Below are 17,558 nucleotides of genomic sequence, written 5' to 3'. Positions count from 1 at the left end.
GAAGATCAATGAAAATAACTTTTATCTAATCCCGCATTGATATAGCTGAGAAACAATCTGCTGCATCAGAGAGCCTAACCCAAACAGATGGGTAAGATAAGACAGGCAGTTTTTCAATCCACTCACACAAAGAAAACGATCTGTTAGGTTTCAGTGACTAGGCAAGTTGCTTGCTCAACATCAATGTTTAAAAATTGGTAATTGTTCAGATAAATAGGAAATCTGGTCGACTCATCATTACATATCACTGTACTGCAGATCTTAAATGGTTGATGGATTCCAGTTTTTGTCAATGAACACATAACACTAAGGAACCGAGCAGCACAAATTAGTTTAGATTTAGTTTTGTTTAATTTATTGTCACATGTGCCGAGGAACAGTGAAAAGCTTCTGTTATCAGTCAGCAGAAAGACAATACATGATTACAATACGATTGGAACTGCGGCTGGAGTCATACTGGAGCATCCACGATGCTGAGAAAGTCGTGGATAGCACGTACAGTGAGTTGGTCACACCGCAGGTAAAAGGAAAGAGGACAGAAAGGGAACGGGTGGCCAATAGCCAGCAAAGCAGTAGGCAGGTAGTGCAGGAGTCCCCTGCGGTCATCTCCCTCCTAAACAGGTATACCATTTTGGATACTGTTGAGGGAGATTCCTCATCAGGAGAATGCAGCAGCAGCCAAGTTCATGGCACCATGGGTGGCTCTGCGGCACATGAGGGGGGACAAAAGAGTGGAAGGGCAATAGTAATAGTGGATTCAATTGTCAGGGGAATAGATAGGCGTTTATGCGGCCACAAACGAGACTCCAGGATGGTATGTTGCCTCCCTGGTGCAAGGGTCAGGGATGTCACTGAACGGCTGCAGAACATTCTGGAGGGAGAAGGTGAACAGCCAGTTGTCGTGGTGCATATTGGCACCAACGATATAGGTAAAAAAAGGGATGAGGTCCTACAGGATGAATTTAGGGAGCTAGGAGATAAGCTTAAAAGTAGGACCTCAAAGGTAATAATCTCTGGATTACTACCAGTACCACGGGCCAGTCAGAGCAGAAATAGGAGGATATTGCAGATGAATACGTGGCTTGAAAAATGGTGCAAGGGGGAGGGATTCAAATTTTTAGGGCATTGGAACCAGTTCTGGGGGAGGTGGGACCAGTACAAACAGGACGGTCTGCACCTGGGCTGGAATGGAACCAATGTCCTTGGGGGAGTGTTTGCTAGTGCTGTCGGGGAGGATTTAAACTAATGTGGCAGGGGGATGGGTACAAGAGCAGAGAGGCAGGGGGGTGTAAAATGAAGGAAGAAGCAATAGGTAGCAAGGTAAAAAGTAAAAGTGGCAGGCAGACAAAACCAGGGCAAAAATCAAAAAGGGCCACTTTTCAACATAATTGTATAAGGGGTAAGAGCGTTGTAAAAACAAGCCTGAAGGCTTTGTGTCTCAATGCAAGGAGTATTCGTAATAAGGTGGATGAGTTGAACGTGCAGATAGCCATTAATGATTATGATATAGTTGGGATCACGGAGACATGGCTCCAGGGTGACCAAGGCTGGGAGCTGAACATCCAGGGATATTCAATATTCAGGAGGGATAGAGAAAAAGGAAAAGGAGGTGGGGTAGTGTTGCTGGTTAGAGAGGAGATTAACGCAATGGAAAGGAAGGACATTAGTTTGGAGGATGTGGAATCGGTATGGGTAGAGCTGCGAAACACTAAGGAGCAGAAAACGCTGGTGGGTGTTGTGTACAGGCCACCTAACAGTAGTAGTGAAGTTGGAGATGGTATCAAACAGGAAATTAGAAATGCTTGCGACAAAGGCAAAGCAGTTATAATGGGTGACTTCAATCTACATATAGATTGGGTGAATCAAATTGGCAGGGGTGCTGAGGAAGAGGATTTCTTGGAATGTATGCGGGATAGTTATCTAAATCAACATGTAGAGGAACCAACGAGAGAGCTGGCTATTTTAGACTGGGTATTGAGTAATGAGGAAGAGTTAGTTAGTAGTCTTGTTGTGCGTGGCCCCTTGGGCAAGAGTGACCATAATATGGTTGAGTTCTTCATTAGGATGGAGAGTGACATTGGTAATTCAGAAACAATGGTTTTGAACTTAAAGGTAACTTTGAGGGTATGAGACGTGAATTGGCCAAGATTGACTGGCAATTAATTCTAAAAGGGTTGACGGTGGATATGCAATGGAAGGCATTTAAAGACTGCATGTATGAAGTACAAAAATTGTTCATCCCAGTTTGGCAGAAGAATAAATCAGGGAAGGTAGTGAATCCGTGGATAACAAGGGAAATCAGGGATAGTATCAAAGCAAAGGATGATGCGTACAAACTAGCCAGAAAAAGCAGCATACCGGAGGACTGGGAGAAATTCAGAGACCAGCAGAGGAGGACGAAGGGCTTAATTAGGAAAGGAAAAATGGATTATGAAAGAAAACTGGCAGGGAACATAAAAACTGACTGCAAAAGTTTTTATAGATATGTGAAAAGAAAGAGATTAGTTAAAACAAATGTAGGTCCCTTGCAGTCAGAAACAGGTGAGTTGATCATGGGGAACCAGGATATGGCGGACCAATTGAATAACTACTTTGGTTACGTCTTCACTAAGGAAGACATAAATAATCTGCCCGAAATAGCAGGGGCCCGCGGGTCAAAGGAGTTGGAGGAATTGAGTGAAATCAAGGTTAGTCGGGAAGTGGTGTTGGGTAAATTGAATGGATTAAAGGCCGATAAATCCCCAGGGCCAGATAGGCTGCATCCCAGAGTACTTAGTAGCTCCAGAAATAGGGGATGCATTAGTAATAATCTTTCAAAACTCTTTAGATTCTGGAGTAGTTCCAGAGGATTGGCGGGTAGCAAACGTAACCCCACTTTTTAAGAAGGGAGGGAGAGAGAAAACGGGGAATTACAGACCAGTTAGCCTAACATCGGTAGTGGGGAAACTGCTAGAGTCAGTTATTAAAGATGGGATAGCAGCACATTTTGGAAAGTGGTGAAATCATTGGACAAAGTCAGCATGGATTTACGAAAGGTAAATCATGTCTGACGAATCTTATAGAATTTTTCGAGGATGTAACTAGTAGCGTGGATAGGGGAGAACCAGTGGATGTGGTGTATCTGGACTTCCAGAAGGCTTTCGACAAGGTCCCACATAAGAGATTAGTATACAAGCTTAAAGCACACGGCATTGGGGGTTCAGTATTGATGTTGATAGAGAACTGGCTGGCAAACAGGAAGCAAAGAGTAAGAGTAAACGGGTCCTTTTCACAATGGCAGGCAGTGACTAGTGGGGTACCGCAAGGCTCAGTATTGGGACCCCAGCTATTTACAATATATATTAATGATCTGGATGAGGGAATTGAAGGCAATATCTCCAAGTTTGCGGATGGCACTAAGCTGGGGGGCAGTGTTAGCTGTGAGGAGGATGCTAGGAGACTGCAAGGTGACTTGGATAGGCTGGGTGAGTGGGCAAATGTTTGGCAGATGCAGTATAATGTGGATAAATGTGAGGTTATCCATTTTGGTGGCAAAAACGGGAATGCAGACTATTATCTAAATGGTGGCCGATTGGGAAAGGGGGAGATGCAGCGAGACCTGTGTGTCATGGTACACCAGTCATTGAAGGTAGGCATGCAGGTGCAGCAGGCAGTAAAGAAAGCGAATGGTATGTTGGCTTTCATAGCAAGAGGATTTGAGTATAGGAGCAGGGAGGTTCTACTGCAGTTGTACAGGGTTTTGGTGAGACCACACCTGGAGTATTACGTGCAGTTTTGGTCTACAAATCTGAGGAAGGACATTATTGCCATAGAGGCAGTGCAGAGAAGGTTCACCAGACTGATTCCTGGGATGTCAGGACTGTCTTATGAAGAAAGACTGGATAGACTTGGTTTATACTCTCTAGAATTTAGGAGATTGAGAGGGGATCTTATAGAAACTTACAAAATTCTTAAGGGGTTGGACAGGCTAGATGCAGGAAGATTGTTCCCGATGTTGGGGAAGTCCAGGACAAGGGGTCACAGCTTAAGGATAAGGGGGAAATCCTTTAAAACCGAGATGAGGAGAACTTTTTTCACACAGAGAGTGGTGAATCTCTGGAACTCTCTGCCACAGAGGGTAGTTGAGGCCAGTTCATTGGCTATATTTAAGAGAGAGTTAGATGTGGCCCTTGTGGCCAAGGGGATCAGAGGGTATGGAGAGAAGGCAGGTACGGGATACTGAGTTGGATGATCAGCCATGATCATATTGAATGGCGGTGCAGGCTCGAAGGACCGAATGGCCTACTCCTGCACCTAATTTCTATGTTTCTATGTTTCTACAATCGAGCTGTCAAGTGCATAGGTACATGACAAAGGAATAACATTTAGTGCAAGGTAAAGCCAGCAAAATCCGATCAAGGATAGTCCAAGTGTCACCAAAGAGGTAGATAGTAGTTTAGCAGTTGCAGCGTGATTGTTCGGTTGCCTGCACACAGCTGGGAAGAATCTGTCCCTGAATTAGAGTACCTACACATTTGGTACTCTATACCCTGCTGCTGGCCATTTAATTCTATAGCCAATCCATGTGTCGTGACCTTCTGCTCTCCCAGGACTAGTTTGGGAAACTTCTTTCTGGACACATTGCAGCATTCTGGACTCAATATCAAAATTTACACCTTCAGTTAATTCACTTTCCCTCTTACTCTGTCACAAATCGCCATGGCTGTTGTAAGTCGTCCAGCTGTGATATTGGGTCAGTTTTTCTCTCTCTGTTTGTATTGTCTGACCACTATCATTAAGCTCTCCATTTTGTGACTTTTGTTGATATTCTCACTCTCGACCTGCCCCATTTTCATACCTTTTGTTGAGAACTTTTGTTTATATAGAGAATAATGACAAAATCCCTTCCTTGAGGGACATTAGAAAATCACAATTTGCTGGCCATTTCATAGTTACCAGATTTTTATTCCAAGTATATACATTTCAGTACCGAGTTGCCAGAATAGGATTTAAACGTTTACTTGCTTCTCTGGATTACGCGTCCAAATTTTTGCATTACCAGTCCAATAATTCAACAACTGCATTGTAGTGCTCAAAGTTGACATTACAGAGAGCAAGTATGGAGGAACACCAACTGGTATTATTAAGAAAAACAGTCTCAGTGATTTCACCAGAGGACAATTTTAGGTGGTGCACAGTGTAGGTGTTGGTAGCATTCAGTTCACCAACAATGGTTAACTGTAATTGATTGACCGTGATTAATGAGCTACAGAAACACCTCATATTATTAATATGTGCAATATCCATAGGAACAAAAAGACTCTAAGGTTCAGACCGGTTATCTCTATTCAGCTGTCACTCTTCTACCTGTGGTAGATGGATGCTGGTTTTGAAGCCAGAGACTCCAAACGTGTGTGTCACTTCAACTCCTACTTGACCTCTGAGATGGTCATGGGCTCCAATGTGTTGCAGAGAGTGTGGAGGTGTAGTGTAGAGAACCTTTGCCTCAGTATGTTGAGGGAGTGTGGGATCTGTGCCCCAGTGTGTTGCTGAGTGTGTGAGATCCTGCATCTCAGTTTGTGTGGAGGGAAGTGAAGGAATCCTGGGGCCTGGAATATTTTGGGGAATATGGACAACAGCAGCCAGTGAGCCTGGAGCTGAATCACAGGAATTTCTGAACAGTCAAGGGCCTATCCCACTTGCGTGCGATTGGCGTGACAGGCCGGAAGCGACGGTCGCGCGACCTTCAAGCATCTTCACGAAACACAGCGCGTGATGTCATTTACGTATATGAAGGGGGTTGCTGACTGCTATTCTATAATCATCATGGAAGAGATAGATACAGATAGATACAAAACAACAAGAAACAAAAGAAGGGCCACGACCCGAAACGTCACCTATTCCTTTTCTCCAGAGATGCTGTCTGACCCGCTGGGTTACTCCAGCTTTTTGTGTCTATATTTATTTTAAACCAACATCTGCAGTTCCTTACTACACATAGAAAGCAATGAGATGGATGAACAGTTAAACAGTTTGCTTCTTTTTCTTTGTTTTTTTTTTCCCTGTTCCTCGGTCCCCAAGTGCCTGAAAACAGCTACCATAGTGCCGGTGCTGAAAAAGTCTAAAGTCACCAACCTGAATGACTACCGCCTGGTTGCCCTAACTCCAATACCAATGAAGTGCTTCGAAAGGCTGGTCCTCTCCCACATCAAATCCAGCATCCCTGCCTCACTGGACTCTCATCAATTTGCATACAGGGCAAATAGATCAACAGAGGATGCCATCTCTCTGGCTCTTCACACTGTCCTGACTCACCTGGATAGACAGGGCACAAACTTGAGGATGCTCTTCATAGAATATAGCTCTGCATTCAATACGGTCATCCCCACCAAGCTCACCACCAAACTCCATCAGTTAGGCCTCAGCTCGCCGATATGCGATTGGATCCTAAACTTTCTGACGGAGCGACTGCAGGTAGTGAGACTGGGCCCGCACCTGTCCTCCACTATCACCCTGAGCACCGGCACACCACAGGGCTGTGTACTAAGCCCCATGCTCTACTCCCTCTTCACTCACGACTGTGTTCCTGCATTCGACACCAACACCACGTGAAGTTTGCAGGCGACACAATGGTGATTGGGCTGATCACCAACGGTGATGAAACAAAATACAGAGCGGAGGTGCAGAACCTGGCGGACTGGTGCGCACGTAACAACTTGTCACTAAACACCTCCAAGACCAAGGAGCTGATTATTGACTTCAGGAGGTCCCATAATGGAGAATACGCCCCAATCTCCATCTACGGGGAAAGTGTGGAGAGAGTGGCCAGCTTTAAGTTTCTGGGCACTCACATTTCAGAGGACCTCACATGATCCACCAACACCGCTGCGCTGGTCAAGAAGGCACAGCAACGACTGTTCTTCCTGAGGACATTAAAAAAGACTGGTCTGCCCCAACAGCTGCTGACAACCTTCTACCACTGCACCACAGAGAGCATATCAACCAATAGCATCTCTGTGTGGTATCTCAGCTGCACGGAGGCGGAGAGGAGAGCTCTTCAGCGCGTCGTCCACAGAGCGCTGAGGATTATTGGAACACAGCTACCAGCCTTGGAGGGCATCTACCACACACGGTGCCTCAGGAAGGCCGTCAGCATCCATAAAGACTCCTCACACCCTTGTAATGGACTGTTCAAACTACTTCCCTCCGGCAGACTTTACAAGGCCTTCTACGCCCGAACCTCCAGACTAAGGAACAGCTTAATTCCCAGAGCTATAGCAGCTCTGAACCGGCCCTGCTGAGTGCCCCCCACCCCCCTAGACTGTCTCCCTTGGATGGTCACGTCACACAGACACATCTGCACTTTAGTCTGTTGAACTATTTTGACTGTTCTTTATACAATCCATGTTCTCGGGATATCTAAATCTAAATTTTATTAGTTATTTATGTTTTGACATTGGTTGGAAGCTGCATACCAAATCTCGTTGCGCTTATGTGCAATGACAATAAAAGATATTATTATTATTATTATTATTATTATTATTATTATTATTTTTCAGCATTCCATATCAGTCATTCAGTTTAGGATTTCCAGGGACGGAATACATGCATCGTGGACCTCCAGCTTTTTAAAAGGTTGAAACTGGCAGTTTGTTGCAGAAGTACTGGTACTAGCTAGCAAGATCTATCCTACATGCTAAAATTAATGTTCATAACTCTACTTAATAGTGTTGAGATAGGTCCTGAAACTATCATTGCTGAACAGGCCCTCACTCCGTGGCAAGAAACGCGGTGAGCGTGGTGAGGATTTTCAAATTGCGCGTGCTTTTATTGCTGATGCGAAAAATGCGGACTGATTTTGGGCGTCGCACGGCATCGTGCGGTGGTGTCATCACGCTACGCATTGCTACGCATACGACGTCAAGACACCTGCGGGGCGTCAGGCTGGCTGGTGGCATGCGAATATTTAGTTCAGTACAAAATCCCGTAGCGCCGTGCGATACCGCGCACAACCATCTTTGCGCACAACCCCATACGCCTCCGCGCTTCTCAGTGGGACCGGCCCCGCGTAGCCAAACAATGCCCGTGCGCCTCAACGCGACAACGAGGTCGCGTAATTTGCCTGCCAAGGACACGTAAGTGGGGCAGGGCCTAATACTGATTTATTTGTACCTGTGCCTCTAATAGCATTTTCACAATCTTCTCCCCTACCAGGCAAACAAACCCAGATCTCCTCATCACTGAAATGCTCCTTCCGGTTTTCACCCTAACAAATTGCCGCTACATCCCTGTTATGCAATTAGAATGGTATTCTGTACATCCGCCTTGACCTAACCAATGCACCCTAACCTTCCAGTTCGTACATTTACAATGGTTCAATGTTTCTTTATTGTCACGTATGCACAGCATACACAGCAAAAATATTTTGCACAATCCACAAATGCAGTCGCCACACGTTTGAACCGTTTACAAAGCAAAACTCCAACGGTCTACATGCTGGAAGTACTGGAGCACCCCCAATCCAGGTATGCCCCAGGCTGAGAAAGATCCACGTCCGATGACACTCTCCTCGCCCGACCGCCTCCGTGTCAAACTTACAAAATTCTTAAGGGGTTGGACAGGCTAGATGGAGGAAGATTGTTCCCGATGTTGGGGAAGTCCAGAACAAGGGGTCACAGTTTTAGGATAAGGGGGGAAGTATTTTAGGACTGAGATGAGAGAAAAAAAATTCACAAGGAGAGTGGTGAATCTGTGGAATTCTCTGCCACAGAAGGTAGTTGAGGCCAGTTCATCAGCTATATTTAAGAGGGAGTTAGATGTGGCCCTTGAGGCTTGGGGGATCGGGGGTATGGAGAGAAGGCAGGTACAGGATAATGAGTTGGATGATCAGTCATGATCATATTGAATGGCGGTGCAGGCTCAAAGGGCCGAATGGCCTCCTGCACCTAATTTCTATGTTTCTATGTCCCGGGAGCACCTCCTGCAGCTGAGCTTGAAGGCTCTGGAGCCAATACCCTGGTCCCTGTCCGACCGGCCCACTACTCACGTCTGTCGTCGCCATCTGGTCCCTCCTCGACTCTCCTCGGAGCTTCCGAGCTTTCCCTTGTAGGTAGCGGTCCGCCAGACCCTTCTTTGCAGCAGTGAACCTGGCCTGTCACCACATGTGCCCACGGGCAGCTCGCCGGGTCTTCGTACCCATCGGCTACCAGGTCCCTCCTTGTTCCTGGCGGCCACAGGGTGAGTCTTTGTTCACTGCCGGCTACTGGTCATTCACCAGGGCCACCAGGTCTGTTCTTTTACGGCTCCGCAGCACCTCACGGGAGCTTGCTACTGGTCATTCTTCATCCTCCAACCTCACATTTACAACGATTAGCTTCTCTTTACCATTGTTCTGCCCATCTTAGCAACTGATCAGCATCATAGAATCATAGAGATGTAGAGCATAGAAATGGAGTCCTTTCCCCAACTCATGAAGACCATGATGGTACTACACTCATCTACACAAATTCAACTACCTGCATTAGGTCCTTATCCCTCTACTTCTTTCCTCTCCAAGTACCTGTCACAATGACTTCAAATATTGTAATTGTATTTGCCATTACTATCATCTTTGGCAACTCATTCTCGATAATCAAAATATTTCCCCTCAAATTTCCTTTAATTGTCTCCCTCTCACCTTCAACCTATGGCTTCAGGTTTTAGATTCCCCATCCTTGTAAAAAAGACTCTGACTGTCTACCCTATCGATGCCCCTCATAATATTATTAAATACCTCAGCAAGGTCACCAGTCAGCCTCTTGCACTCTAATGAGAAAAAGACCAGCCCATCCAATCTCTCCTTGTAACTAAAACCTTCCATTCCCATCAACCTGCTGGCGAATCTCTTCTGCATTCCCTCTAATACTACTACATTCTTCCTGTCTTGTGATGACCATAGCTGTACACAAAGTGTAGTCTAATGCTACAGCTGTGACATGAGACTCAAACTCTTACACTTTCCTTGGCCTATGACAGCAAGCTTGCTGGCCCTACCCATCTGTGTTACTATTTTCAGGCAACTATGAACTTGAACTATTAATTTCAGGCACCCCAAAGCCTCTCTACACATCAGCATTCTTGCGGTCCCTGCATGTAACATATGTAAAAACATATGTTACAGGGCATGTAACATAAATGTTACATGCCCTGCCAGTATTTGACATGGCAAAAAGCATTGTCACATTTATCTGGATTAAATTCGATATAGACAATAGGTGCAGGAGTAGGCCATTCGGCCCTTCGAGCCAGCACCGCCATTCAATGTGATCATGGCTGATCATCCTCAATCAGTACCCTGTTCCTGCCTTCTCCCCATATCCCCTGACTCCGCTATTTTTAAGAGCCCTATCTAGAGCTCTCTTGAAAGCATCCGGAGAACCCGCCTTCACCGCCCTCCGAGGCAGAGAATTGCACAGACTCACCACTCTCTGTGAGAAAAAGTGTTTCCTCATCTCCATTCTAAATGGCCTACTCCTTATTCTTAAACTGTGGCCCCTGGTTCTGGACTTCCCCAACATTGGGAACATGTTTCGTGCCTCTAGCGTGTCCAAACCCTTAACAATCTTATATGTTTCAATGAGATACCTTCTCATCCTTCTAAACTCCAAAGTGTACAAGCCCAGCTGCTCCATTCTCTCAGCATATGACAGTCCCGCCATCCCGGGAATTAACCTTGTAAACCTATGCTGCACTCCTTCAATAGCAAGATTGGCCTTCCTCAAAAAGTCTATGTCTATTGCCCTGCTTTGATCAATTTTCTTGGTTTCCTTCTCAAAAAATCCCTGACTCCCCCAATCAGTCTTTGTCTTCCCAAGTAACCACTCAAATATCTTCATCAGAGCCCCAGCAATCTCCTCACTTACTTTGAATAGATCCTGAGATTTATCCACCTTAATGTGTGCCAATAGCCCTCATCCTTCCTGATACAAATATGATCCTGAACATCAGTGTACCCCCGTTCCCCCACCCCTATCTCCCTATCTTCAACATCCTTTTGCCTGGTACCCTTCAGATACCCTCCTCATTCCCAAGAACAATGCCAAGTTTCACCTCATTCGCAAACTTGATAATTATATTCTAAACTGGAACTCTTATTATTTGTCATAAACCTTAGTCACAAACTAAACAATTTAGATAGAATGTAGAACATAATTATCAAGAGTTCCAGTTTGGAATTTCTGTAAACAGCACTGGCCACTGGCTTCCAATCACAACAATTATCTTCCACCTTCACTCACTACCTCCTAAAGCAAACTTAATTTTGCATTCAATCTGGCAACTTGTTTTGCCATTTTCAGTGGGCTAGAGTAGGATTAGTGTGAACATAGGTGACAGATGGTGGGCTGAAGGGCTCGTTTCTATATGCATCTCATTGTAATTCACTGGTGCCACAGCTGGAGATAGTTGGAGCATCTCATCATTTGCTATCCACTGTTGCAAATGGAGTATAGTGCACCACTCGAGGAAAAATGAGCACCCTTTATTTCCCTTTACCACAGAGTAACAAGCACTGAACCCTTGTCTCTACAATGACTACATACCCATGTGCCACTTCATTCAGTGAACCAGTTTAAGCTTAATATTTATATTTGGGTTTGAGTATAATGAAACTTCCAAAGACATTCTGCTTTTGGAGGTCAGAGTTAGGACATATACCTCATCATGGGCAAAGGAATTCAAATCATGGTGTTCATTTTGCAGAAGAAAACAGACACTCTAGAGATGATAATCTCAAGTTGGACAATGTACCTGCTCATTGCTTAAGTCTACACAATAGCATTTTCAGTTAGCATTCAGTAGTAGCCGCAGAAACAGCAGAAGAAAGAATCCTCTTTTTGGAAACTATTTATCTTTTTTTTCTCTATCAGAACCATTGAAACTTGGTGTTGAAACTTGGTGGTGATCCATCTGTTAAGTGACAGCTTTGTGGTCAGGTGGGATCTCCAATCTATCAATTACAATCTAATAAACAAAAGGTGTATCATCTTTATGCAGCATGTACTGTAAAGCTATTTTCATGTTTGGTTAACTTATAAGTTTCTTCGTCAAGCTATTATGAAAAGCACGGAATGTTTAATCCACCCAATATATAATGCACACTCTTACCCATTGAGGCACATTTTTCCAATTGAGGAATGTTCAGCATAGGCTAACTACAAGCAAATCTTCAAGCTCGTTAAACATCTACAGAGGCTTTGACAAGTACATTCACACCATGTACCATAATCATGAACTAATGTGCAAAGACTGTATTTCCAATTTAGCTGCATCCGGTAAGAAAATTTGTGGTTATATCAATTCACAAGGAATTCTTCATTTTCATTGTATTGCTCTGAAATCTACTGTTCATTAAACAATAAGGACATCAAATGTATTTACCTATTGTAGTCAATTGGTGAGCCATGTCAACAGCAACCAGCAAGATAAAGTAATGCGTCCACATCTCTCCCGATCCCATGGTGTTATTTTCTCTCTTGTGCTCTTGTTCACAGTGCCGTCTGCAGTGACTTTCTTAAAGTAAAGATTCAACTGATGTCACATTTCAGACAGAACTCCGCCCCTTGAAACTTTGCCAGTGTCATTTTTCAAATGCTTTTTCCGGGTGAAAGGAACTTCTCACATTTCACAGGTAGGAGATCGTGTAGCCTCAGATCTCTGATCACGTTGTTTAGCAGTTATCCCATGTTGAAGCTTTGTATTGAAGCTAACAAGTTTAGGTTTTTATTCTCACATGTCCCGACATAGAGTGAAAACTTTATTTTGCAAACTATTCAATCAAATCTGTCAATGCTGTACACAGATGGAATCAATATAATCCAAAGTGCAATAGGTAGATCAAGGAAAGGATAAAGTGCAGAATATAGTTTTCGACATTGTAACGCAACAGTTCCCCCAGGACAAAGTTCAATGTCCTCAATGAGGCAAAGGTGAATCGGACAGTATCCCAGTTTATGGAAAGACTGTTCAAAAGCCTGCAATCAAAGGGGAAGAAGCTGTTCCTGGTGGTGCTGGTGGTGCATGGTTTCCAGCTTCTGTATCTTCAGCCCAATGGTGAAATTTAGATGAAGTCCAAGCTGGGGAATCTGCTCCGTGCGATGGACTGTGCTATATCCGCAACACCCCAGACTGGGCTATGTCCACAACTCTCCCAAACTGGGCTTTGTCCTCAATTTCTTGTACTCATGGGCTTAGATGTTTCCAAACCAAACTGTGATGCCACCCGGCATTATATTGTCTGGAGTGCATCTGTGGAAGTTTGAAAGAGTCAATGGAAGTAGAAACGTGGGTGTGAGGTAGATACATGAAATAACAAATGCTGAGCCCAATATTTACTTTCATTTTTTAATGCATACATGAAAGGAGTAATAAACTGGCTGAATTACAATCATAAATATATGACGAGGGAGTGCTTGTAGTTTATTTATTACCTAATTGTAACTAATCCGCAAAGCAATTGGAGCAAAACACAAGTGCTGGAGGAACTCAACGGGTCAGGCAAATTCTGTGAAGGAAACAGATAGTAGTGGTGGGGAGGAAACTGGAAAGGAGAAGCGAGGGCATGCAAAGTTTGGCAAGTGACAGGTGGATACAGGTGAGGGGGGGGGGTCGATTGGTCGACATGTAGAGTAAGGGACACGTGCTAAATGTGAAAAGAAGATGGCATCAGATAAGGAGAGAAGAGGAGTGAATTGTAAGGCCAAGGGGAGGGGTGTTAGCGGAAGGGGACAGGTAAGGGGATGGGTGGGGTGTTATTAGCAGGTGGGTGGGTAAGTGACAAAAGGAGACAACGTATCAGATAAGGAGAAAGAGCAGGGATAAAAAGGCAGCATTGAAGGTGAGTGTATAAAAGGAGCAAAGTGACAAGCAAGAGTGCGAGATTGTGGGAGAAAAGGTGGACACTAGGGTGAGGGGGTGGGTCCTTTCTAACCTTAATGCATTTCGTTGTCTCTGTACTGTACACCGACAATGACAATTAAAATTGAATCTGAATCTGAACCTTGGCCTCCTCCATAGTCAGAGTGAGCTACACTTAAACTAGCGGAACAGTACCAAATATTTTACTTGCAACCCAACAGTATGGACACTTAATTCTCCAATTCTAAGTAATACCCCTTCCTCTTCCCTCCTTCCATCCACTCTATTGCTCTCGCTTTTTCCAACATCCCAGCCCTTTCCCCTCCTCATAATGTCCCCTTATGTCCCATCCCTCAGTTCCTCATTTCTCTTTAATTCCACCTATCTCCCCTCTCCACTGTCTACTTCCTCCTATATCCCTCCCTCTGGCAATAGTTCACTCTTCTCTCCTTATCTGACACATGTTGTCTCCTTTTGTCACTCACCCACCCACCTGCTAATAACACCTCACCCCTCCCCTCACCTGTATCCACCTATCACTTGCCAGGCTTTGTCCTGCCCTCGCCTCATTTTTCCAGCAATTTCTCCCGATCCCATGGTGTTATTTTCTCTCTTGTGCTCTTGTTCACAGTGCCGTCTGCAGTGACTTTCTTAAAGTAAAGATTCAACGGATGTCACATTTCAGACAGAACTCCGCCCCTTGAAACTTTGCCAGTGGCATTTTTCAAATGCTTTTTCCGGGTGAAAGGAACGTCTCACATTTCACAGGTAGGAGATCGTGTAGCCTCAGATCTCTGATCACGTTGTTTAGCAGTTATCCCATGTTGAAGCTTTGTATTGAAGCTAACAAGTTTAGGTTTTTATTCTCACATGTCCCGACATAGAGTGAAAACTTTATTTTGCAAACTATTCAATCAAATCTGTCAATGCTGTACACAGATGGAATCAATATAATCCAAAGTGCAATAGGTAGATCAAGGAAAGGATAAAGTGCAGAATATAGTTTTCGACATTGTAACGCAACAGTTCCCCCAGGACAAAGTTCAATGTCCTCAATGAGGCAAAGGTGAATCGGACAGTATCCCAGTTTATGGAAAGACTGTTCAAAAGCCTGCAATCAAAGGGGAAGAAGCTGTTCCTGGTGGTGCTGGTGGTGCATGGTTTCCAGCTTCTGTATCTTCAGCCCAATGGTGAAATTTAGATGAAGTCCAAGCTGGGGAATCTGCTCCGTGCGATGGACTGTGCTATATCCGCAACACTCCCAGACTGGGCTATGTCCACAACTCTCCCAAACTGGGCTTTGTCCTCAATTTCTTGTACTCATGGGCTTAGATGTTTCCAAACCAAACTGTGATGCCACCCGGCATTATATTGTCTGGAGTGCATCTGTGGAAGTTTGAAAGAGTCAATGGAAGTAGAAACGTGGGTGTGAGGTAGATACATGAAATAACAAATGCTGAGCCCAATATTTACTTTCATTTTTTAATGCATACATGAAAGGAGTAATAAACTGGCTGAATTACAATCATAAATATATGACGAGGGAGTGCTTGTAGTTTATTTATTACCTAATTGTAACTAATCCGCAAAGCAATTGGAGCAAAACACAAGTGCTGGAGGAACTCAACGGGTCAGGCAAATTCTGTGAAGGAAACAGATAGTAGTGGTGGGGAGGAAACTGGAAAGGAGAAGCGAGGGCATGCAAAGTTTGGCAAGTGACAGGTGGATACAGGTGAGGGGGGGGGGGTCGATTGGTCGACATGTAGAGTAAGGGACACGTGCTAAATGTGAAAAGAAGATGGCATCAGATAAGGAGAGAAGAGGAGTGAATTGTAAGGCCAAGGGGAGGGGTGTTAGCGGAAGGGGACAGGTAAGGGGATGGGTGGGGTGTTATTAGCAGGTGGGTGGGTAAGTGACAAAAGGAGACAACGTATCAGATAAGGAGAAAGAGCAGGGATAAAAAGGCAGCATTGAAGGTGAGTGTATAAAAGGAGCAAAGTGACAAGCAAGAGTGCGAGATTGTGGGAGAAAAGGTGGACACTAGGGTGAGGGGGTGGGTCCTTTCTAACCTTAATGCATTTCGTTGTCTCTGTACTGTACACCGACAATGACAATTAAAATTGAATCTGAATCTGAACCTTGGCCTCCTCCATAGTCAGAGTGAGCTACACTTAAACTAGCGGAACAGTACCAAATATTTTACTTGCAACCCAACAGTATGGACACTTAATTCTCCAATTCTAAGTAATACCCCTTCCTCTTCCCTCCTTCCATCCACTCTATTGCTCTCGCTTTTTCCAACATCCCAGCCCTTTCCCCTCCTCATAATGTCCCCTTATGTCCCATCCCTCAGTTCCTCATTTCTCTTTAATTCCACCTATCTCCCCTCTCCACTGTCTACTTCCTCCTATATCCCTCCCTCTGGCAATAGTTCACTCTTCTCTCCTTATCTGACACATGTTGTCTCCTTTTGTCACTCACCCACCCACCTGCTAATAACACCTCACCCCTCCCCTCACCTGTATCCACCTATCACTTGCCAGGCTTTGTCCTGCCCTCGCCTCATTTTTCCAGCAATTTTCCCTCTACTAATATCAGTCTGCAGAAGACTCCTGATCCAAAACGTTGCCTGTTCATTCCTCCACAGATGAACCATTCCTCCACAGCCCTCCACAGGGCAGTCCGGCCCAGAGTTTGGAAAATTTCCCTGTAACTGGATGTTTTCTCCGGATTGCACCCATGTTCCAAAGACATGCAGGTCTGTAGGTTAATAGGCTTCCGTAAATTGTCCCTAGTTTAGTTTAGAGATACAGTGCGGAAACAGACCCTTCGGCCCTCCAAGTCCAAGCCGACCAGCGATCCCCGCACATTAACACTATCCTACACCCACTTGGGCCAATTGTTTCATTTACCAAGCGAACTATCGTACAAACCAATACATCTTTGGAGTGAGGAAACCAAAGATTTTGGAGAAAACCTACGCAGGTCACGGGGAGAACGTACATACTCCGTACAGACAGACTAGTAGTTGGGATCGAACCCGGGTCTTCGGCACTGCAAACGCTGTAAGGCAGCAACTCTACCGTTGCGCCACCATGACTGTATAGTGTGTAGGATAGAATTAGTGTATGGGGAGAATGTTGGTCGGTCAGTGCAGATCTTAAAACTATGCCCTCTAGTGTTTGATTTTTCCATCCTGGGTAAAAGATTCTGACCATCTCCCCTATCTATGCCTCTGATAATGTTTTATACTTCTATCAGGTCTCCCCACGACCAGACAAGAGACTCCAAGTCAGTGCAATCTCTCCTTGTAGCTGAACCACTCTAGCCCAGGCATCATTCTGGTAAACATCTGCACCTTTTGAAAAGGCTCCACATTCTTCCTGTAATGGGATGGCCACAACTGCGCACAATACTCAAAATACAGCCTAACCAAAGTCTTATAAAGCTGCATCATGATTTCCTAACTCTTGTACTCAATAACCTGACAAATGAAAGCAAGCATACCTTCTTTACTGCCCTATCCACTTGTGTTGCCACTTTCAGAAAGATATGGACAGATCCCAAGATCCCACCATACCACAATGCTGTTAAGGATCATGCCATTAATTAAATATTTTCCCCTTACATTCAACCTCCCAAGGTACAACACCTCACAATTTCTGGGATTATACTCAATCTGCCAT

General features: G+C 44.7%; 1 protein-coding gene across 1 annotated transcript in view; it reads right to left on the bottom strand.

Annotated features, from left to right (window-relative positions):
- Positions 1-12,669, bottom strand: part of LOC129703230 (mucin-2-like) — a 79,944-nt gene extending 67,275 nt beyond the window's left edge. The window contains exon 1 of the mRNA XM_055645509.1: positions 12,397-12,669. Within this exon, the coding sequence (XP_055501484.1) occupies positions 12,397-12,475 (79 nt within the window). The 5' untranslated portion in view covers positions 12,476-12,669. The remainder of the gene's footprint in view (positions 1-12,396) is intronic.
- Between the last annotated feature and the right edge of the window lie 4,889 nt (positions 12,670-17,558).

Source organism: Leucoraja erinacea, chromosome 14, assembly GCF_028641065.1.
Source record: "Leucoraja erinacea ecotype New England chromosome 14, Leri_hhj_1, whole genome shotgun sequence".
In the NCBI taxonomy this organism is placed as follows: domain Eukaryota; kingdom Metazoa; phylum Chordata; class Chondrichthyes; order Rajiformes; family Rajidae; genus Leucoraja; species Leucoraja erinaceus.
The sequence above is the reverse complement of the archived record's forward strand: the minus strand, read 5'-3'. Positions and strand labels throughout refer to the sequence as shown.